This window comes from Protomyctophum bolini (assembly GCF_963924005.1).
Source record: "Protomyctophum bolini genome assembly, chromosome: 12".
Classification (NCBI taxonomy): domain Eukaryota; kingdom Metazoa; phylum Chordata; class Actinopteri; order Myctophiformes; family Myctophidae; genus Protomyctophum; species Protomyctophum bolini.
The window spans coordinates 25005064-25029462 of record NC_137873.1 but is presented as its reverse complement, the minus strand read 5'-3'; the positions used below and the strand labels follow the sequence as shown (position 1 = coordinate 25029462).

The 24399-nt window shown below is 43.0% G+C and overlaps 1 protein-coding gene across 1 annotated transcript in view; it reads left to right on the top strand.

Moving 5' to 3' along the window:
- The window catches only part of LOC308325209 (low-density lipoprotein receptor-related protein 8-like), a gene marked incomplete at its 5' end in the record, with an annotated part of 92248 nt that extends 68185 nt beyond the window's left edge, over window positions 1-24063 (top strand). The window contains 9 exons of the mRNA XM_080777651.1: window positions 5716-5887; window positions 7626-7853; window positions 9346-9464; window positions 10532-10671; window positions 12786-12927; window positions 15366-15518; window positions 16237-16515; window positions 21034-21102; window positions 22682-24063. Of these exons, the coding sequence (XP_080633777.1) occupies window positions 5716-5887; window positions 7626-7853; window positions 9346-9464; window positions 10532-10671; window positions 12786-12927; window positions 15366-15518; window positions 16237-16515; window positions 21034-21102; window positions 22682-23040 (1661 nt within the window). The 3' untranslated portion in view covers window positions 23041-24063. The remainder of the gene's footprint in view (window positions 1-5715; window positions 5888-7625; window positions 7854-9345; window positions 9465-10531; window positions 10672-12785; window positions 12928-15365; window positions 15519-16236; window positions 16516-21033; window positions 21103-22681) is intronic.
- Window positions 24064-24399: the final 336 nt, after the last annotated feature.

Below are 24399 nucleotides of genomic sequence, written 5' to 3'. Positions count from 1 at the left end.
TTACAATATCAGCTGATGATGATGATGTTGATCCAACTGTAGAGACACGATGAATATAGGTCACCATTTACTATGGGATGCGATCTAAAAATAGCCCATGTAGTTGTTCAATCTTGATTACAATGGCACATTTCCATAAGAGGAAACAGTAGCTACATGTTTACTACTCTGTGATTAGAATACATATTCATTGAAAATGTCATGTATAACACAAAGTTATGACATAATTACAAATTATAAATTTGGAAAAAAGCTATTCAGTGGATCACTGAATAGGATTTTCACACCAAACACGGTTTGCACTGTGTGTGTGTGTGTGTGTGTGTGTGTGTGTGTGTGTGTGTGTGTGTGTATAAAATATGTAATATTATGTTAATGTACACAGTGGCGCATATAATCAGCTCGCATACTGAGAACACTTCCCAGTTTCCCCGTCAGTCCTCATTTCGTAATCTCAAACAAACTTGTTGTTGTATCTTATCATTGCTTTGCTACTGTTTGTGGACCCAACAAAGTTGCATAATTACAGTACACTACACACCTCGAGAGGTTCACCATGGCAACCAGCACCACCATAACACCCAAGCTTGGTCTCTCATGCTAGGATCTACATCCCATACCCAGGAGGGGCAGTCATGTAGTGATTGGCTACCCCAATCACGGCATGGCTGAAATTAACCCCTGAAATTAATCTGTGAATCTGTTCAGATTCCGACCTGTTCCGAAAAGATTTTCACACAAGAAAACCAAACCCGAATGGACCCGTGACAATTTCTTCTGATTCCGACCTGTTCCAAGAAGGCGTGAAGAGCTCTAGTCCAGTGCAAGCGTACGGCATTTACAATCACATACAGTATGTACTGTATAGGGCTGGGCAATTAACCAAACATCTATCGAAATTCACAACCAATAACTGACCTTATCTGTAGGTTAATCATATAATAATTGAGAAGCTAGATTTTTGCTTGTACACGTAGCCTATATCAAAGGAATCCAAACGGTCGAATATATTTTTATAATCTTCTAAATGTACTGTTGTCTGATTTACCACTTACACTGTATTATACTCTGTTGTACAAAAAACATTTTAATTCCTTTTCTGGGCTTTCATTCGTTTCCACTGCTTGGCACTTGTGTTCCTTAGTAAGCAAATGCACATGCAGTACTTGGTCATTACTCACTCTAAACTGTTTTTTTGATACTTTTAGTTTGCCTTCTAGTTTCCTGCCAAATGTCTGTGTACAGTGCTTATTAGGGAATATCCGTTTCCTATGGGTACTTTTCTTTTTCCCAGTAATTACAATGGATTACCGTTTACTAATTAGGGGGCTGCAAAATAAAAGGTTACCAAATACCAATAAATCATATCTGTAGAATGTATGACGTGGGAAATAATCACCAGGGTTTAACCCATTAAGACCTGAGGCCGATTCTACAAATCAGTAGTCTTCACACTTTCAAGATTTTCATCTGTACAGTACATATACTTCTATGTCTGCTATTTTGAATAGCCAACGCAAATAATCTAAAATTACACAGATGCTTTTCAGGTTTTAATGAGTTAATGAGGAAACTCACTCAGTGTGACTGCCCTTTCGGGATATGGGATTTCGACTCTACCATCTGTCATGGGCGCGAGTGTGTCATGGCATGTGGCGCTCCGTAAACCTAATTTATGATCTGTCTGTAAGAAATAACAGACTTACAAACTCACAACATGTCGCGGATGAGCTTGTAGGTCTGCTCAGTGACTGATAGCGTGACGCACTTGGTCATCCTGAAGGGTGTCCTAATTAGGCCTGTAATTCCTCAGCGTGTACCTGGCTGGCTGGGTCGAGCTAATTGTGTCAATTAATTTTGAACGTCTGCTCGTTCACGACAGTCTACGAATCGGTTGGACAACAAAGTTCACTGCAAAAAGGTCAATTGATTTTCCATCAAATAGCCCTATCATGGAGAGCATTATTGGGAGAGAGGCCAGTTGTCATCTTTAGATTTAATTCTACCCCAGCAAGAAAGTTAATTTCATAATTGGCGCAAAGGCAAGTGTCACGCTTAATGTTTTGCCGGAGGCTGACGACTCACATTTCCCTCAATTAAACTCTGCTAATTTCATCCAACATGGATAATTGTGGATTTGTGTGTGGATGTGGGTGTGTATATAATTGCTGGCAGATAGAAACGTATCTCCATATTCTTTCTGTTTTATTTTATACTTCATCATACGATGCAAAAGTAGCAAAACATAGACGACCTACAAGCTGCTAAATGCCTAAATTGTAAATTGTAAATTGTAAGCTCACAACACATTGGGATATGGCGAGCTTATATAGCTCTTATTTTGGAAACAGAGAAAGAGTATAGTAATATCTTTCTTTTACATTTTGAAAGATTTAGAAAAAAGTTGTGTCAGTTTGAAAGTGGATCGGTCAGTTCTATTTGTACGAATTTAACCAATGGAAATATTAACAAGAGCTTGTGACTAAATAATAACTACATTGGATCTATTGGATCACATTGTTAATGTTATCCCATTTCCTGAAAAATAGCAGTTTTGGTCTGCCATACAGGTTTCTGTCCGACAGTGTCGGTAGCTAACTTGTGTGTCTCTATGTTTTGTGAGTGTGTTTTGGCATGTGTGTGTATCCATACAGTGTGTAATGTATTGCTTGTGTGAATCTTGTCGGTAAAGCTGCTGGCTGCCTCAGTCTCAAGCAGTGAAGCCAGACTCCATGGAGAATGCAGCAGACAAATGGCACTCTTCAGGCCAGATGAAAGCCTGCTGCGGCTGCAGTGACACCCCATAAAACCAGCAGTACAGACTCCGAGTCCTCCCCAGAAATATCATCACTGTGGCAGGCGCTCTCTGAATGCACTTAGTTCTGATAAGCATTGTCATTGTTCACAGGCTGGGCTTGGAGAGCACAGGACACAGGCAAGAGAGAGAGAGAGAGTGTGTGTGTGTGTGTGTGTGTGTGTGTGTGTGTGTGTGTGTGTGTGTGTGTGTGAGAGAGAGAGAGAGAGAAAGCATGAGCAAGTGCAAAACTATCATGAGACTGCAATCGAGGCTGTCTGTCAAAGCAAGGAAAGCGGAGAGGAGTTGAGCGAGGCATTATTAATGAGGGAATTTCATATCTGCTTCGAGCGATAACCGGCAGAGACCTTATTACTGTACCGTTGTGTTAGAGTGAGCTGAGCTCAATATAGATGTTACTGTACTGTACTGTACTGTACTGTACTGTACTGTACTGTACTGTACTGTACTGTACATCACACAACAGAGGGAAAACTGCAACTGCTAGCCAGGATAGGTAAAATAAATCATGTCAGCGGTAGGCAGTAGGCACAGACCGCTAAACCTGTTTATACTCTGTCAGTCACATGACGGGGTCGCCCCCCGAAAGGATGCCTGTCGCATTCTTTACAGTAGCTGTGCTTTTCACTTCATTGAGCGACACTGTCATACAACTACAGTACAATGAATTATGAATAGGCTTTAGTCTTATCTATTTCTGTATCTATCATGTTGTACGCATTTAGCCTTTCTGTCTGAGTCACATGGAAGTATACATGAGTCTGATTCTCATTTGTGTTCCATTAATTTATAGAAGGAGAGGTTGAGACAGAGATTTCAGTTGTTGTCGTAGCTCAGTGGGCATTCAGAGAATTGGGCCAATCTATCTGTTGATGCCGTTTGGCTTGCAGTTTGGCAGGAAAGTAATGGAAGAAGGTTGATGACTTGGCTGTTTTCTTTTTCTTTTTTCTTTCTCATCAACCCTCGGTGGAAATCACTGTAAAGTGATACTAGTGTTTTCTCTGTGATTGCAAATTGAGTCGTGTGTGTGTGTGTGTGTGTGTGTGTGTGTGTGTGTGTGTGTGTGTGAAATGTGGTGTGTAAAAGTGTTAACTGCAGATAGTTTGTATGGCCCTCATTTATCAATGGAGTGTAAAATCTGCCTCAAAATTGGTTTTGGAGTACGCTCACGTAGGCATAGCATTTATGAAGTGATCGCAAACAGCTGATCTTTGCTTAATTTCATTCCTACTATCAGCCGGGGTGATCAAGTCCCGACTTACGCCCCAGTAGCTACCCTCGATCAGTCCCAAGGCCACACAATCCGTTGCTCCGGAACTATTCTGCTAGGACTGGGAGAACCAGATTCTGGCGCGTGGAAGGACTAGGCTCTGTGGGTTGACTCCTGTCTGGGCCCCTCCTACGTCTCACCAGGTCCACTCCTGCTCTCACCAGGCCCAGGACCTGTGCGTTGCACCAGACTCCCAGTACCAGGCACTTCATTCCAGAATTGTGTTTTACAAAAATCCACCTGTTGGTGGCGCTATAACAGGCCAATGTGAAAAGGGTGGGATATATTCCTCAGCCTAGTAGGAAAGTGCGTGAAAGATTTCACGTAAATTGCACACGTTCATGATTTGACTCGTTTTGTTCAAAATGGGCCAATCCTGCAAACTTTGAAAGCCAATTATAGCCAATTAGGATGGAATATGAAATATAGGACAGATCCGTCTTAAGCACATGACTATAGAGATACTGTGTAATGAGTTGCGGGATCTTTGGACAGAATCTGGAGGAGTAAGGGCTCTACTGTACAAGCCCCTGGGCTTCATCGCTGCATCCTCGTAATGTGTCTGGTTGCCTGATTGACGCATGGATTACATGGATTGCCTTGGTGAATTCTAGGTAGCCAACGGCTCTCTGTCTGGCGATGTGATCTCAGATGCCGTTTCAGTGCTGTGTTGATTCCTCTGGCGGTTGTACTCGCTGAAATGGGATGGAGGAAAAAATAAAGTTGAGATGTTGAGACGGATATGTGGTCTTTCACAACAGCAGGAAAGAGTTACGGTAACAACACAAACACAATTAGAATGTATATCACCAGAGCAGAATGCTCTGATGTTGTTGTTGTCTTTCCAGGTATAGATATCCTTCCTCTGCAACCCAGGGATAAAGTTCTAAATGGTTTATTAGACAGAATAAGAAACATCTTTATTGTCACATCACAGATTCATTTTTGAGTGGTGCTGTCCTATAGACAGCAATGTGTGTCCCTGGCTGGGTCCCTGGGTCCGAGCACGGAAATAGCGTTATAGCGTTTGTTCACCACCAAGTGTCACTGTTGCGCAGCCTAACACACACACACAGGCCAGGGAGGAGGGCTTGTACAGTACAGTACAGTACAGTACAGTACAGTACAGTACAGTACAGTACAGTACAGTACAGTACAGTACAGCACCACTCACTTCAGACAGGCTTGATTTTGTTTGCGGCTTGGTTGGCGAGGAGAATCAAGGAATACTGTTCAGTGTTCATTTTCTAGTCTATGATTTATTGTTCACACCAATGTCTGTGGATAATTATGGAGTTTTTGCACACTTCTTACTGTATTACATATTACTATACTACTAGTAGTACCTTACTTGGCTAGTTTGATTACCTTAATTGTAATATATCATGTCAACATTAAGTACACGGTTGACACGACTGAGGAAATGATGTTGAGACGGCCTACTCATCAACATCAGTTTAACCACTATAGCTCTACAGTATATACATTGGCACTTAGAAAATAGCTGATTTACAAGCTCACAGCGTGTTGTGAAATGGACCCACATTTTCAGATGTGGTCAAATAAAGGGGGACCTTGACATGAATAAGTTTGAGAACCACTGCTCAACACCATCAATCTCTCCTCCCAGGGAAGGGCCCCTGCCTGTTCTTCACCAACCGCCATGAGATCCGTGGCATGGACCTGGTGAAGAAAGACTACAGTCAGCTGGTGTCCAACCAGAAGAACGCTGTGGCTCTGGACCTGGACGTGGCTAATAACCGCATCTTCTGGTGTGACCGCTTCCACCGAAAGATCTACAGGTATGATCTACAGAGCTGGATTTATTCCAGTCTAGAAACCTGTCTAAAATGTGTTTACTGTTTATGGGCCATAGGGGGGAGTGAGCTAACAAGTGTACACCTCCTGCCTTCCGTGCCTACCTGAATTATCGCTACACTGGATTTCTCAGTCAGTGGTTTATTTAGTTATTGGCAGTTGAATATGGCCTGTTTTCACCAGAGATAGAAGGATTTTTTTATACTTTATTGGCCTGAATATAAGACTACGTTTTTTCCAATGGAAATACGGGGTTGTATTATAATCGAGGACTAGACTATTTGCCTTTCAATGTTCTTCAATGTACTTTGTTGCTGTCCTCCACTGTGAATAACTGTATGACAGTGAGTGAAGATATGGGAGTCTGCAATATCTCCCCAGAGATATTCCTAATTGGAACGCTGCATTATTTTTATAAAATGGAAAATCTTCAGAGAGAACTGACCCTACCACCCATCCTGTACAGGCTGTGTCTGTGACACAATCAAATAGTTCACTATCACCTCCTAACAACTCTGCCAGGTTACAAGGTCCAGTTCATTAGCTAGTCGGTCAAGCCCTCTGGGCGAGGCCTTGTCTGTTATGACTAAGAGTGATGCTAACCCATGAATGAACCTGCCCTGAGGACGGCTCAAGGCTGCTGACGTCCTCCAGATTTAGCATTGGAATATAACTGCCAGATAATGAGGGTGATCGGATGTCCTGAAGAATTCAGGACAGTCCCAAATTAAGAGCAATTGTCCTCAATTCCGATTAGTTATCACCTACTAAAGCCTGTAGCCTACATGAATTATGTTATAGCTCACTCCCCCCTATGGCCCATAGTTATTTTTTTCTTTGTCGTGTACAGTCGTCCAGTGAATTGATGAACAAAGTTACTACTCACGAAGGTGATGCAGAGCTACAGTTAAACTAAAATGTCCCATCACTGCTGTCATCCAGCAGCCAAAAATGTGGAGGAGTGCGGAGGGAGATATTATTATAAATATTATAAGAGCCGTAACACGTGTGCCTGTTCCCTTTTCGTGTTTGTTCTAGTGTAGATGAAGATAGCGGAAGTTCATGTTGACAATGCTCTATAAATAAAGTGCTTGACTCGAGTCTAAACTATGGTCTTTGGCAAAAGGAACATCTCAGGTGCTGTATAATGACTGGGCAAGTTTAGCAAACTCAGCATAAACAACCACTGCTATGTGGAAGGATTCTGCTGGTTGGTAGACCAACCATTGCTACTGTAGAAGGCTGGCAATAGGTCAATTATTGATCAAATCACATACGTTTCTTTCCAATCATTCTCCTCAGAGCGCCTTTCCTTGAACCCATACTCCTTTTTCCCCACCCTTCTCCTTCATATGTTTATCGTCTTCTTCTAACCAGTTTAACCATTATTTTTTGCAACTTTTGCTGTTGAAAAATAATATAGTGTGACAAGCTTGTAGATCTGCTATTTTAGAAAAATTGAATATGTGGTGCAAATCTTGCAAATATTTGCTTCTGGGGGGTCCCTGGAACAACATATTTCCAGATGGGGGTCCGCAGCTAAATACAGATTATTCTGGATCTCCTTGAAATGAAATACTTTGAGAACCACTGATATAGAAACGTATAGGTTTTCCAGAAAGCTGTCGTGATTTAGAAGACATTTGTAGAATCGGATCCTCAGGTCTTAATGACCTGCCTCTTTCTCACTCCTTCCTTTCTCTTGTCTTTTTTGCCATGCAGTGCCTTCATTGACGAGGCCAGCGATCCATCTCTGCAGGTCCCCCTGGTGGAGAGCTCCCTATGGTCCCCTGAGGGCTTGGCGCTGGACTGGCTCCAACACAACCTGTACTGGACCGACTCTGGGGACAAGTCCATCTCTGTGGCGTCGGTTGACGGCTCTAAGAGACGTGTCCTCATCAGCACGGAGCTCAGCGAGCCCAGAGCCATAGTCCTGGACCCCCACCAAGGGTAAACCAGCATGGGATATATCTGTGTGTGTTGCTTAGTCCAGGCATGTAGGTTTGTTTGTATGTGCATGCCAGTTAGCTTACAGGTTATGTTAGGGGTCAATACATCGTACAATCACAGCTTCGGCAATAATGACTAGACTTTGTCTATGCAAGTACCATAATTATTCTATCAAATAATTGAGAAGCAATTTATTTCTTCTTCTTTTTTGGTTTGTTTTACACTCCTATATCCAACTTTTAGTGTATATTCACAAACTTTGTCCTACACATACTTTAAATTCCCATTGACAATGAATGGAGAATTTTACGTCATAGTGTCTGAGCAAATAGGCAAAGTGTCTATTTTACATCATGATGATGTACATAATTGATAGAATTTTTTTTGGGTGAACTACCGGTAAGTGTGCGTTAGTGGTTAACGGTGTCTTCAAAAATAGCCACATTGCGATGTCAACATATATATATTTTTTATATATTTTTACTATAATGACATGCCCAAAATAGGGCTATATGTATATATAATCGGTTAATTTTATTTTATTTTATAAACACTAGAAAGTGTTGAACTTGTCAGCTAAGACAGATAAAACATACTCCTCTGGGGCAGAGGCTAATAAAAAGCAACCAGAGCTGTAGGACACTTAAGAACTAGGCCTGTGTCCCATTTTGGGTCCATTCATAGTTTCTTAGCTATTATTTTAAGAAATGCTGGCCCAGATCACTGATTCTAAGCTTTATAAATCTGTGCCACAATATGCTGTTGCATGGCTGGACCAAGAGAAATAAACGGGTCTGTCTTGGATTTTGACATTTTTGTCTTGTGCCGAGACACCCAAGCACCCCTCCCTTAGTCCCTTCTATGGTGTGCACAGAACACCTGGTGTCCAGCATGAAATAATTATTTTATACTTTTCGAGACAAATTCAGTTGATTACTATTGATCGTAGCCTAAAGGCAATGCTACAAATACTGTTGGTTCAATACAGGAGAATCTATATCCCAAAGATTATGATGTGGTTAAAGGCACATTTATTTCCTCTTGCTGATCCTGGCTCCATATTTTTTTATTTCACTGTAGGTTTTGTACTTTTTTTATGCTTTTACACTGATTGTGAAGTGAGATGTCTACAAGTTGGTGCAGCAAAATGTCACTGTTTACCAGTGATAGAAGATGACCTTCTCACATGGTTTGAAATGAAAATGTGAACTGACCTACTGACGTATTTGTTTGGTGAAAGGTCAAAGTTCTGACAAATGTATTTGTTTATTATCATTACACTATTAATGTCATGCACCCCCTAGAGGAAGCTTGCACACCCCAGGGGGGTGCACGCGACACAGTTTTGGAATCCCTGCTATACAGTACTGTGTACTATATATATTCTTTCAGAATTTGACTGGTTTAGGTTTGTTTATTTTATGCCGTATATGTCAACTAATCAACGCAAAAAAGTCTGACTGATGTACATTTGTTAATCTGTTCCATCCAGGTTTATGTACTGGTCCGACTGGGGAACGAGGGCAAAGATAGAGAAGGCTGGGATGAACGGTGTGGACCGACAGGTTCTGGTCGCTGACAACATCCAGTGGCCCAATGGCATCACGCTGGGTGAGAAGAGAACTGCTTCATTTCACCTGCTTCCACTGGTGTAAAGTACAACAAATCTTTAAAAAAAGAAAGGGTGAACCCCTTTCTTTTTGTAAGCTTAGTTTTTTGGCTTTTCTGCCTTTATTGATAGTTTCAAGTGGAGATTGACAGGAAAGAGGGAGGGAGAGACATGCAGTAAAGGTCGTCATGAACGGGACTCAAACACGCAACGCGTCAGGCCAGAGCCTATATGTGGCACACGCCTGGACCGCTAGGCCAGCGGGCGCACCATCGTTCACCCTTTCTATTTGAAAGTAGACTTACTTTCTGTCCACACCCCATGAAGCCTTCAATCCATGGACATTGTTTTGGGTTTTGTTTCATTCCTGAGCCAATAATATGATGACCGGCGGAGTCTCAATAGAGACTCTTGGTAGGAGAGCAATTATTGGCTTAGGAATGTGACAAAAACAAAAACAGACGATGAGTAATGTGGATAGAAAATAAGTCATTGTGAAACTTGTGAATGCATGGGACCTTCTGAAAAATGAGTACTTTTACAGTACTTTCAGTACTTTTATTTGTAAGAGAGTATTTCTACATTGTGACATTGGTACTTTTACTTAAGTATAAAATGTCACAATTGCCTGTTTCCCAGACATTGTGTCAGACACGACATTATTGATATTTTTTATGTTTTTGCTTTTTTTTGTGCTTCAAGAATAATGTTGCATGTAATGGAATATGCCACTGGAAATAAAGCAATTGCACTGAGTCCCCTGCTCCTGCAGTATAAGTAAAGGTCAACGGAATCTGAAATGATATGAGCAAAATGTTTTATGGTAACAATGATTGATGAGATTTGTCAAAAAGCGAGTGTTTTTGGAAGCCGTTCTCAAGCATGCCTGTGTATGGCTGGTAATGAACATGATACTGACTTAATCACAGTATCTGACATTTTCAAATCTAATCGATATTACTTTAAAGGGATTAGCTGGACAGGATGCGAGAGTGGTTAATGTGTTCTTAATCAATTGCTACTAAGCCTGGGAAAAATCGTATCTGTACTCTGTGCATGTGCGTTTCAGATGTAGCCAACAGGCGGCTGTATTGGCTGGACTCTAAGCTCCACGTCATCTCTAGTGTGGACCTGAACGGAGCGCACCGCAGAACACACCTGTCCTCTGCAGAGCGGCTGGGGCACCCTTACGCACTGGCTGTTTTTGAGGTGCGTCTGCGTATATTTGTGTGTGGTTCTCAAACGTTTGAATATCAAGGAACCCCACTTTGGTATGCATTAGGCCACGGACTCCATAACTCTTGAGAGTGTACACATGGACAGTGCATTGGGTAAGGGTCCATTTTGTTCCATTTGTACACTTTGTGAATCAACTGAGATCTGGTATTTTCAGTGAAGAGATTTAGTGTAAACTGTAGTGTAGAGGGAAGTACTAGTGCAACTAGGCCAGGCGATTTTATTTGTATATCACATTTCAACAACAAGGCAATTCAATGTTCTTTACACAAAACATCAAGCAAAGGAAACACAATAATACAATTATAAAATGACATTAGGATATGCTTAGAACTAAATAAGTAGAAGACACAAAAAAAAGACACGGTAACAGTGCAGAGGAGAAGAGAAAAAATAATAACTCGATCAAAGGCAGCAGCAAACAAAAGTGTCTTTAGTTGGATTTTAAAATAAATAAGAGTGGCAGCTGTTCCAGATATGCTTCCCCACGTTTACTGTATGTCTGGTTTCAGGAACAGACAGCAGACCTTTCCCAGATGACCTGGTCAACTACGTTGGGTTGAAGTGGTTAACAGCTGATTTGAACTCAGTGTTGTCGTGACACACACTGAACAGAAATATCTAAACTTCACACACACTGAACAGGAATATCTATAATGTGAACAGTATTTAGAACCATGAATTGGATAGACAATGGATAAAGGATTAAGTGTTATTATTGCGCAAATTAGCCGTGAAGCAGTACTATGAAAGCATTAACCAAATGAGACCCCATGAAAAGAGGTAATGGTTCTTGCTGATCACTGTGTGCTGTGGCCATTCACACACATTGTATTATCTTCTAACCACACACAGCTGCTTATATCCTCATATCTCACATTAAATTACTCCAGGCTATAGCGTGCGTGGCAGGCTGCACACACTGGACAACCAGTAAGCAGAGAGTCACACAAAGACACACACACACACACACACACACACACACACACACACACACACACACACACACAGAACAACAGGCCTGCATGTGTGAGATATGGCAGAGCTACTGTAGCAGAGGAACTTTAATCTGGTTGTGTGCCTCAGAGTATGGCATATATACAGTACAGTATGTGTATGAATGACACATCTAGTGCTTTGACTTAGACCACAAAAATTCAATATGTGTGTGTGAGTGTGTGAGTGTGTGAGTGTGTGAAGCCTAAAATCTACCTTGGCCAGGGGAGATCCCCCTTTGAATGAGCGGTACATTTCCCATGCAGCAGACCTGGGTTTGCATCCAGGTGGTTCTTAGGGAGTGAATGTTGCAGAGTAACCCTGCCTGCGTCCCAGAAGCCTAATGTCTCCCTTGGCCAGGGGACATTCACCTTTTGCGTTTTATTTCCCATGCGGGAGCCCCAGCTTAGAATCCAAAACGTGTCAGTCTATACATCGAAATGTCAATTCTTAAGAATTAAACCGATTTAAACATTCCAGTCGTGGATAAGGAACAGCTTCCACACCCCTGAGCCAAAAGCCCTTTGTTAAACCCTTTTTTCTCCCTCGCAGTGCAAACCTTTTCAAATGGAAATGCAGAATACAAGAAAGTCTTTAGAAAGTGCAACCGTGACATTTTCCTTGGCTGTGCTCGCTCGCTGCATGTGCTGACACAATGACCAGAATGAGAATGATCTCACCTGCAGCTTTTGGTGTGGTAATGAACTGATCCAGAGCATTCACATTCACCTCATGTACTGTATCTAGACCTGATTAAGTTGGCGAAAAGCATGAAATCAAACATTTCATGAAGGTAATGCCTCTTTTTGTTGTTTTAGTGCATCAAATTCAGTGTATTATTGAAGAGCATTGCTGCAATAATCAAGTGTGCCTCTGTGTACAGACATGTGTGCACACATGTCCATGGCATAAAACTCCAAATGCCATAGGAAAAGCTGTTGATATTTTGTAGTTTATCTAATTCACTCCCATTCTCTCTCTATCTCTCTTTCTCTACTGTCAAATATTGGTAGAAGATTTGCAAGTGTCAAAGACATAATAGCAGAAATTAAATTGCAATAAAACACAAAAACCTCTTCCTCTCCTGTCAGGACCGTATTTACTGGACAGACAGGGAGAGGGGGACCGTCTACGCTGCCAACAGGCTGACTGGCCAGGATGTCCAAACGCTGGCCGAACACCTCAATGACCCTCTTGACATCGTCATCTTCCACCAGCTCCGCCAGCCCCAAGGTGACCGTGTGCGTGTGTGTGTGTGTGTGTGTGTGTGTGTGTGTGTGTGTGTGTGTGTGTGTGTGTGTGTGTGTGTGTGTGTGTGTGTGTGTGTGTGTGTGTGTGTGTGTGTGTGTGTGTGTGTGTGTGTGTGTGTGTGTGTGTGTGTGTGTGTGTGTGTGTGTGTGTGTGTGTGTGTGTGTGTGTGTGCGTGTGCGTGCGTGTTATCCTGCAACTGAGATGAGAGAGAGAGAGTGAGTGATGTGTTTTGTCATATTTTAATCATAATTCCATTTCTTTGAAAATAAGAAACAAAAGTGGGGTGTGATGATGGTACTAAACGTTCTTTTTGCATGGTATTCATAAGGAGCTGTGCAGGTGTAACATGAATAAATAAATGATGTGGTTCAGAGGCGGTATCAAAGCATTATTTGAGGCAGCCTGATGCGTGTCTGTGAGTGTGACTGATTCCCTCCAGAGAAACCCCTGGGTGCCTTTTTGCCTTTTCTAGCACATTTTTCAAAGCATTAAAAATTGATAAAAACATTTTTTAAAGTTTAACATTATTAAATATGTCAATCACTTTACTTATGAAGCCCACAAGCCATACATAAATCAAGTAAAATGTCATGATCCTGACAGCCATATCTTCTGTTGAAGATGATTCTGATTGGGTTTGGTCTTTGGATGAATCCGCTTACATGTTCTGGAGTAAAGGCTCCCAGCGAGGATGTGTGCTCTGTGAGCCATTTGCTTTGTTCTGTTTGTATAGTATTATATGTAGTAGTAGTAGTAGTAGTAGTAGTATTATATGTAGTAGTAGTAGTATTATATGTCTGTATAGTATTATGTTCTGTCTGTATAGTATTGTGCTCTGTGAGCCATTTGCTTTGTTCTGTCTGTATAGTATTACTTCAGTGGGAAATAAATCCATGGCAGGTGGCGATCGATAACTCAATAAGCTATTACTACTACTCCCTCCATCCCTCTCCCTCTCTTTTACTCTTCGCACTATGTTTGTGCGTGCTCACATTATACGTTTGTTCCTCTACTATTGCATTTACTGGCTTATTACTTATTGATTTATTATCGCCATCGGTGACTGCTGTTGCTACCCTACCAACAATGGGACCTTCTTGAGGCACAAATAATGGCTCATAAAAAACTATCGAATCATGCGGATTTCGGGGTCCACATGGGAACCGCGTGGCTCCTGTCAATACAGAATTACATTACTCGTGTGTGTTTATTTTTTGATACGGGCATTTAGCATAAAGATTTATTACAGTATATAATTTGTTGATGTGAACTGCTATTTTTTAAGGTTTTAGATTATCATTTTTTGCACAAATCAGTGCTATTGAACACCCTTTACGTCTGTGTGTTATTTAATGAAAAGTAGTAAAAAGCACTTGGGAGAAAACCTCTTAACTCCATTGGACCTCAAACTCCGTCTCCACCACCTCTCTCCCTCTCATGGAAGTAATTGACAATATATAAAGTCTCAACACCAACAGGGGGAACTATCGGCTTTAATAACCTGTATGTAGGTCGCCTACAGTAATCGGCACTACTCACTGATTCATCACATAGTATGCATAGGTACAGTATGTTTAGTTTAGTTGAATAGCACATTGTTATAAAAAATCACACCCGTGTGAACTGAGTGGTGCAACTCCCCCCCCCCCCCCCCCCCCACACCTCTCTCTCTCTCTCTCTCTCTCTCTCTCTCTCTCTCTATGTCTCTCATTAGCAGGCAACAGTGCAGCACTATCCCTCTCTCTGTTTCTGGCACAACAGCGCCCCTACTGGTACTCATAGTCATATACTGGTGCTCATTAACCAACACACAGGCACATAGGTGAACACAGGCATAGGTGAACACGGAGTCACAGACATTGCTGTTCCTTGGAGTGGTTGCACCACTCAAGTATATATAGAAACGATACATATACAGGAAACCACTTACTTTGCGAGGAAAGGAAGAAGCCGGCAGGCTTACTTGGAATTCTTTCCTTACTGGAAGAGGGTGTTAGAGGGTTAAATAACATAGATTAATAGTTCAATAAGAACAATACAAAATAATTCAACAATGTTCCTTCCTTCCATCAGCTGACCTAAACAACGTATATGGTCACTGTCCATGGTGCTGAAGTCTCTCCACTTTGCTGTTCCCATTAATGGCTGCACAGTCAAATCTCAATGTTAATTGATCTCCCAAGAGGACACATAACTGTTTGGAGGTACACCACAAAACACAGTACAAAATGGTTTAAGCACTTTCCAAACTGCACCACTAGTAGAGGATATTTACAGTACAAGATTAATCAAAATGCCAAATTTAGGCCCCATTATACCCCGGAAATAACGGATTCATAAGCTATTTTCAGAATACGCCGCTATCGTACGACAACGTATGAATGGCTTAATGATGTGTATGTCACTGTCTCTGCGTGCAGGCCCAGACAGCTGTAACCTGGCCAACGAGGCCAACGGAGGCTGTGACTACCTGTGTCTCAAGGCTCCACAGATCACGGAGCATTCCCCCAAATACACGTGTGCCTGCCCCGACGGCCAGGACCTGGGCCCTGATATGAGAGGCTGTGTACCAGGTGAATGAAGAGTCCATTACATTAGTCTACTAATCAATATCACCCGAAGGGCTCTGCTCGACAGAGTGTTTACTGGGTGGATAATCTCTCATAATTTCCGCTTTCCTCAGGGAAGGGCTTGACCTGTGTGTGTGTGTGTGTGTGTGTGTGTGTGTGTGTGTGTGTGTGTGTGTGTGTGTGTGTGTGTGTGTGTGTGTGTGTGTGTGTGTGTGTGTGTGTGTGTGTGTGTGTGTGTGTGTGTGTGTGTGTGTGTGTGTGTGTGTGTGTGTGTGTGTGTGTGTGTGTGTGTGTGTGGAAGCAATTGTGTAATTGATATACACTGCCTTCACTGTTGGTTAGGACCTAATTGTGGACCTAACCGTGTGATACTGAAAGGTGTTTAATTTAGCAGTTTTAATTCAATATTTCAGGTAAGTGTGTCATATGATGTACAGTAAGACATCGACGGAACTCACACTATAACTGTGTTCTTAGAGCTGTAAGTGAAGTATTATATATATATATATATAATATATATATATATATTTTTTATATATTTTTTTTTCTAAAAAAGCTCTATATTCCAAGTTATTATTGCAATAGAGGTATGACCTTCTCTCACAGTTACTAACTAATACAGAGCTATTAAACGTGTATTTTAACTACACAAGATCAATCAAACCCCCCGTTTAAGCTACTGTACATTGTGTTACACTATAAAGTTTATTATTACTTCCAGGGGTGCCAAGAATTGACTCTTTGATGCCTTCGTCTCCCACCGTCTCAGCAGCTGTTACCACAGTAGACGTCGCTGAGGGGTCCCAGCCGGCGTCGGGGGGATCAGTGTCCCAGGCGGATGCCGTCTCCGGCCCGACCACGGCTCCCCGCGATGGCCCTGCTGAGTCCCTCCCTCCGCTCAGCACCCCCAGGCCCGTGTCGGAGGAGTCTGAGGCGCTGGGTTCAAACCCCACGGTCAGATCCACCACGCCGGCAGGGGACAGCAGTGTCTCCCAGCACTGTAAGTGGCTTACAAACATTACTTTTTATTTGGTATGTTTTACACCAGGGGTCCCCAAACTACGGCCCGCGGGCCGTATACGGCCCGCCATGTCATTTTATGTGGCCCGCCTGCCTCAAGGTAAAAAAAAAACAAACAAAAAAAAAACGTTTATTTTTTTTTATATATTTTTTTAATAACCAAAATATAGGATTTTATTTTTATTTTTCATTAGCACTGGATGAGAGCAAATAATGAAAAATAAAAATAAAATCCTATATTTTGGTTATTAAAAAAAAAAAAAACTTTTTCTGTTACAAACTGACGCCGGCCCCCATCAGAGAAGGGAAAAGTTATGTGGCCCTCACAGGAAAAAGTTTGGGGACCCCTGTTTTACACGTTAACCACTTAACGAATAGTGAAAGCAGCTCATCTACATCTATGGTTTACTATCTTTGCTATTGTTGAACATTTAGAATTTCTTTGGAAGACAACAACAAGGGGTAAACGACAATGCCAGTTTGATAGTAGTTAATATGCCCAGTCCACAGCACACAGACTGCTCTTTCAAACGATCCGTGCATGTCAGTGGGTCCCGAGTCGAATAATGTCAGCATCACAACCAACCAACACTTTTGAAGTAATGATTTTTGTGCACAGATTTGAGTGTGTGGAGTCCACACACTCAAATCTGTGCACAATGCAAGCTTTCGGTCTATTGACCTTCAGGCATTGTATAGTTGATCCAAAAAATCTGACTGAATGTTTGTCTAGTGTTGGGAAATAGGACATTTTGTGTGGACCCACAAAATGTGATGAAAATATCCAGTTCTTTTTAAGAAGTCCATTTTAAAAAACTGTTTTATGGCCAAAGGCCAAATTGGAACCCAGTGAAGTGCATTAAGATGTCACTCAAGTGGTCAAATAACATACCTCTGCTAGTGCTAAGGCAAGCGCTTCAGCTTCCCAAGCTCCCAAGCTTTCCGCAGACCTGTATTTTTTTTGTGCTTTTGGTATCCCAATTTTCTTGACATTGACATTTTGCCAAGTTAATACTGTGCTACTGTCAACACACTGGAACCAATGTCTTAATCTTATTTTCTAACCTTGGTAAGTATCGTAAGCTAGCTACAGTATAGTGACTCAGGAGGATAGGGTTGTCAATCAATTTAATCTCTCTGACCTGTGATTTCTCTGAAGCACACAGCCACGCAACTCTGGGACACTCTCTGATACACTCAAACAGACAGAACACACACATCACGTACGTGTACGTAGTACAGTGCTACTAAGAGGTGTTGTAGTTGTATTAAACATAACTACTAGTGCCAACGACACGTAAGCAATGGCAGAGAATAAAGCAATGTACAAGTAACGTGATTCAACAGAAAAAGTAAAGACATTAAATAAAGACTTACTTTATTTGATGTAAACTGTGAAGAATGATGTTTTAAATGTTATAACCCTCACATACTGTATTAGGCCTGTACATGTATTGTATGAGCCTCAGTCACTATTTTGCGTCGCATCCACTAACACGTTCTCACTCTGAACTCATCAGAGTGTAAACAGTAATTACTAACGTAATGCGAGTCCAACCCGAACCTGATCAACGTAGAAGTCGTTGACCGTGGTCCCGGTCCCTCAGTGGGCTATACTTCCTTGTTGCATTGCGGTGTTTTTTTATTTAATTGTACTAATCTAAATCTACAAAGTTTCTAATACATTTTCAAATAATTGTAACAGATATATAGTGGAGTAGAAGCATAACTAATTGAAAAATTGACATAATCAAGTATTCATGTACCTCATAATTGTACTTACAGTAGGCACCGTATTTGAGTAATTGTTGCGAAACAGTGAGACATAATATGTAACCCAGGCAGAACTGTCTGTCTGTCTGTCTGTCTGTCTGTCTGTGTCACGCTGTGACACCACCCGCCCGCCACCCGAGGGTGCAGCTGTATCACACACAAAAAAAACACACAAGCACGCACATGCACACGCACACACACGCACACACACACACACACAGTAGAAATCGAATTCTAATTGTTGTTATTGCAATTTACGAGCTGCGTTCGCTTCCTGCGTTCGCGAGTCTTACTTGTACTAATTACTTTCCACCACTGTAGTAGAGTAACCTAGTAGCCCATCTGTATAGAAAGAGAGAAATGGTTCTGCGTTCCTCCGACAAATGTGTGATTTCACCTTGGCGTACAGTACTGTACGTTTGACTCGCCATGCTCCAGTCCCTGTCAACGACCCCATAAAGATAACATTAAGTTGAGATTACCACAAGCCACTGCTGGTCTCGCTTCACTGACTTTAATGAGATTGTTGGCCTCAAAAATTCACCATCATAAATGACGTGTTTGCACAGGTCTGTGTAGGCTGTGTAATTCTTGCAGTGTTTATATTGTTTGTCCATTAATATTTTGTAAGTGTTTGAGAGAGGGAGAGAGAGAGAGAGAGAGAGAGAGAGAGAGAGAGAGAGAGAGTAGTATAAAAAACAATTCATTATTAACCTCTTCGTCCCTATGTTTGTCGTACGACAAGTGGCAAAAATAGCTGATTCAACAAGCTCACAATGCGTTGCATCGTGAGCAGAGTTGGGGTCCGTTACTCATAAAAGTAAGGCACTACATATTACATATTACTTTTGAAAAAAGTAATGCCTTACATTACTTTATTACTCCCTGGAGAAAGTAACTAGTTACATTACTCGTTACATTACTTTTGCGTTACTCCATAAAATCGCCTGAGATGCATTGTCAAATAATTTGCACTGAACTGCCACACAACAATATAATATTTAGTTTGGGGTCTGTGAGGCCAAATCTCATCAAATGGTGGTCCATGGCTAAAATGCAGAATACATACTGGACCTTGATATGAAAATGGTTGAAAACCACTGTACCACGTGGTTCTAGGCAAATATTAACTTTCCCAACAATATATATTCAAATAAAATAATGAGACTGAGATAAATCAGTAGACTATAATTATGTTCACAGTGCTTTAGGATCCCTTTCTTTATGATGTGGAGTCCCCTGCTCCATTGCTCATTAAATGTAGTTTTTCATTTCGGCATATTTGGTTTATTTATCTCTACATTAACTAACTAGTGATTGTGAGAGCACACGTTCTACAACAAACAAACCCTCCCATTGGCAGTGTTGCCAGGTTTTAGAAGAGAAACAAGCAGCCATGTCTATGAAAACAGCCCAAAAGAAGCCTGACTGGGCTATCATAAAACAAGCCCAAAGTCGCTTGTAATAAGCTGACATGGCAACACCCCAACGCCTGCTCTGTCTCTGTGACAGTGGGGAGACTGGGAGCTTTCTGTGCAGCGGAAAAGTGCTACGGAGATTTTAATACAGAGACGACTTAAATGACAGTTATGACACAAGCACTGTAGGCTATATCACAAAAAAACGGACAATGATGTGTCCGGCCAGAGGTTGAGTTGGGAGGAGGAAAGGTGGGTCTAAAACCGGACGTCTGGCCACCCTACGAGTCCACGACAGTAACGAAAAATGCTGTGCTGCTGATGATCTGACACCGGTTTGACATGTTCTAGTCCGTACTGCGTACTGCGTTGCCAGCGCACCATTAGTGTTCATGTTCAACTCATCTCCGTTGTGTGCATTATTCTCTAAAGCAACACTGCTGAAAGCAGCCACATGATGCAAGTAGCGAGTAACGGCAGCGCTAAAGCGACCAGTAACTGTAGTGTGATTATCAATTTTGGAGGAGTAGTGTCGTTATATTACTCGCTACCGACCAAAGTAGTGTCGTTACAGTAACGATATTTTCCGTTACTCGTTACACCCAACTCTGATCGTGAGTCACGACTCGTTGTGCGGTTGTTAGAAGTTTTCTTCTTTTTTTGTAAAAAGAAAGAAACACAATATTTGAAAATGTGCCCAAATTCTGGAGGCCAGGGTTAATGTGATTACGGGGTGATGTGACATTATGCTAATGTATGTACATGGAGATTATGGGGGTCAGAGGGACTGCCAAGGTAGCTCAGTCTGTCGTCTGTACCGGGCCTTGGAGAGGCAGCCAGGTGCTAACCAATGCCAAACAGCTCATGTTCTCTCTCTCTCTGTCTGTCTGTCTGTCTGTGTCTCTCTCTTTCTCTCTCTCTCTCTCTCTCTCTCTCTCTCTCTCTCTCTCTCTCTCTCTCTCTCTCTCTCTCTCTCTCTCTCTCTCTCTCTCACATACTTATAATTCAAGCACACACATTAACACAGAATTGATGGGTTGTCACTCTCATGTTAATCACTTGTCTTTCATTCACCCTTCCACCCTCCCGCTCCTTTGTTCCTCCTTCTTACGTTCCACCCAACCACCGTACTAATGTACCTCCCATCATCCCTTGCCTATTCTAACTACCTCATTCATTCTTTATCAACCGCACTCTCACAATCGCTCCCTCGCTCTTTTACCAACTTTCCCATTCCGTCTGGCGTTATCTGTCTCCTCTCTCTATCTATATGTCTCTCCATTAATTCTCATTCTTTCTCGTCCTAGCGGGCAGTGAGAACTTCATCCTGGGTGAGAACCTGACCGTGGCTGTCCTGGGGGTGGTCATCCCCATAGGTGAGTCACCTGTTGAACAACCCCCCCTCCCCCACCCTTCCCTTCCTCTGTGCCTCTACGCCTCGTAGGCCACCAGCATTCCGTCTCCTGTCTTAACATCCACCCTCTGCCTACCGCAGTGGTTCTCAAACGCGTCAGGGCCACCGCATGCCCATAACTTGGTGAGCGTACAAACTGAAACAAAATGGACCCGTGCTAAGGGTCCATTTAGTTTGGTTTCGCTCCCCGGGTCACTCCCTTCGATAGTTGTTCCCAACTATCGATCATTTATCTGGGGGCCCTCTGGAATCCCTGGGGACCCTCTGGAATCCCTGGGGCCCCTCTGGAATCCCTGGGGGCCCTCTGGAATCCCTGGGGGCCCTCTGAAATTCCTTGGGGCCCTGGATAACACTTTGAGAACCACTGTCATATTGGACGATTCACAGCCATCCTGTCAGCATCAGGATGAGGACGCACAGGCCTGTCCCAGGGTCCCGTGTGTGTGTGTGTGTGTGTGTGTGTGTGTGTGTGTGTGTGTGTGTGTGTGTGTGTGTGTGTGTGTGTGTGTGTGTGCGTGTGTGTGTGTGTGTATATTTCTGCCTTGCTATGTCATTCTCCACCACTCTGTGTTGTTGTGTTGGGTATCTGGCTACGACCACAAGGAACCTGGCCTACGCCAGATCCTTGCCTGTGGCTTGTTTTGGGTATTACTGTACAGTACGACAAAGCAAATGCAACATTAATGGGCTCTATGCACAGCAGCCATACTGGCTGCTTCCTTACTGCCTTCACAGGTGTTACCAATACCAAACTGATGAAGGTTGAACCCTGCTACACTAAATGGAAGAGAGCCTTAATTAGTAAGGAAGTAAGGAATCAGCCAATTTTCTTTTTGCCAATTTGGCTGCTGTTGCATAGAACCTATTTATATCTGGTTCCCTTAGAAATATGACCAGTTCTTTCCTCTATCGATGCGCTATAGGGATAATAACTACATTGGATTCGTTGAAACACAATATTTTTTTACATTTCCTGTAATGCACCCGACTGAGACGATTATTGTACAGTGCATTATCACTAGAGCCACTTCACTGAGAGAGTCCAGTCATGTTTACAACTGCCAACATACAGCTATCCCACGCAGGTGACACTGTGTGCATACTTTATAAACAGTGTGGTAAGCACTGACCACAGCTGTTGTTGCCGTGCGACTGTGAAGCTAAATGTTAGAACGGAAGCTAAATGCGTGGATGGCAGAAACGGAGACCTGCTAGGCTCGCTACTATACAAGTGTGGTCGGGTATGTGCTACTGCGTTACTGTGTGATCAAAGTGCTAACGAAGCCAGAGTAGTAAAGAGAGGTCAGTCGCGATCGATTCTCCTCGACCTGTCCTGCCAAACACTACCCTCAACGTAAGCCCCGTGCTTAGCCCCTAGTGACCCAAACACACAACCCCCCCCCCCCATCAGCATGCCTGCTGATCTCCTATGTATGCCTGTCATTTCATGCCATGGACTTGTTCTGCATCGTTTAACGCTGACAACCCCCCATCCCCGCCCCTCCCTCCCTCCCCCCCTGCTGTGTGTTAAACGCATGCAGTTCCTATCGTTGCCACAGTGGTGTTCGGCCTCCTGTGCTCCGCCCTCTACATGGTGTGGCGGAACTGGCGGAGCCACTCCACCAAGAGCATGAACTTTGACAACCCGGTGTACCGCAAGACCACCGGCGAGGGCGAGGAGGACGAGATCCACATCGGCCGGACGGAGGGCGTGGCGGGCGCGGGCCACCACCACGCGCACCACCACGCGCACCACCACCCCTACCCGCCGGCCGTGGGCGTCGTGGGCGGCGGCGGGGGCACGTGCCCTCAGTTCATCACCCTGCCCCTGGGCGCCAGCATGCCCGACCCGGGAACTCACTGGTACACGGAGCAGCCCATGCTGTCCGCCGCAAAGTGACCTGACCACCCCACCCCCATGAGGGCAAAAAATAAAAAGATGGTAAAGGGAGGAGAGAAAAAGAAAGAAAGTGGGAGGGCACGGCTAGCCGCTCAGGCAAATCGCACATGCGAGGTCGTCAGGGATGGCTCTTGCTTGAGTTTGTTTTCAAGGGAAGAACAACATATCATCCTCACCCTCATCCAACATCCTGACATTCATGTCCGTATGCTGTTTGTAAATTACACTTTTTATAACGCCACAAATGGCAGCGCTGCTATTTTCGATCATTGCTATTTATCAAAATAGTTTGCCACTGTTGTATCCAAGCTGGATCTGTTTTCTACCCCTGTTAATACAGGACATTGATTAAAACTGGGCCTGTTATTCCAAAATTAACCTCAAAGCACTTGATTTAGATTTTTAATTAAGCGGCCATGTTTTAATGTTTCCCCGACATTGACTTGAACTTGAGTTAAAAAATAGGTTCTCTTTCTGTCCTCATATCAGAGTTCATCAGTCACACACGCCTCACCGTCACTGAAGATGACGTTTGTTCTTGTCAGTGTTATTCCGCATGGACTTTGATTTTACCATTATTGTTTTCCCAGGCTAAATTGAACTGAGATCATTTTACCCAGGAAATGTTAGCATGTGTGCTTTGGCTTTCTCTTATGGGCAAGACTTTAGGAGTGGGCCGAAGAAGCGTTTGCAGTGTAGTTTAATTTGTTTGACCTCAGTCACCCCAGAATGCTTGAAGAGTTGAGGGTTGCTGAAGATGGAAGCTTATTGAAGGTGTGCAGGAGGTATAGTTCTTCTATAGGCAGACAGGACTGTGTGAGAGATAAGTGTGCCAGGCGTTAAGGAGGGAGAGCGTTTATAAATTAAGATAAAATCAGCAATTGGAATCATCCTCAACATTCAGGGATTTGTTGTGACATGGTTTTGGGTTAGTGTGGCCGCTGGCTATGCGGTTGTTAAAGACTCAGTTGTGTTGCATATTTTTCTGTTCACCACACATAGCACTGCACTATTCTTTGGCAAACATGCAAAGTCCACCCTCCCACACACACACACACACACACACACACACACACACACATACACACACATACACACACATACACACACACACACACACACACACACACACACACACACACACACAACTCAACAGCCTCTTCTCAAAGGAACAGGCAGACAATTATGCGCTTGCGTTCAGACAACACAAACAGCATGAATAACGGCTCGCCCGTTGACACGTGTAATAAAATAAAACATAAAATCAAGCTCCGTTAGGATCCGTTAGCCCGCTGTCCTTCCTCCCGCGGCTTGCAGACGGCTTTGAGCAGACGTTTTTCGGACGCCGCCACTTTGGAG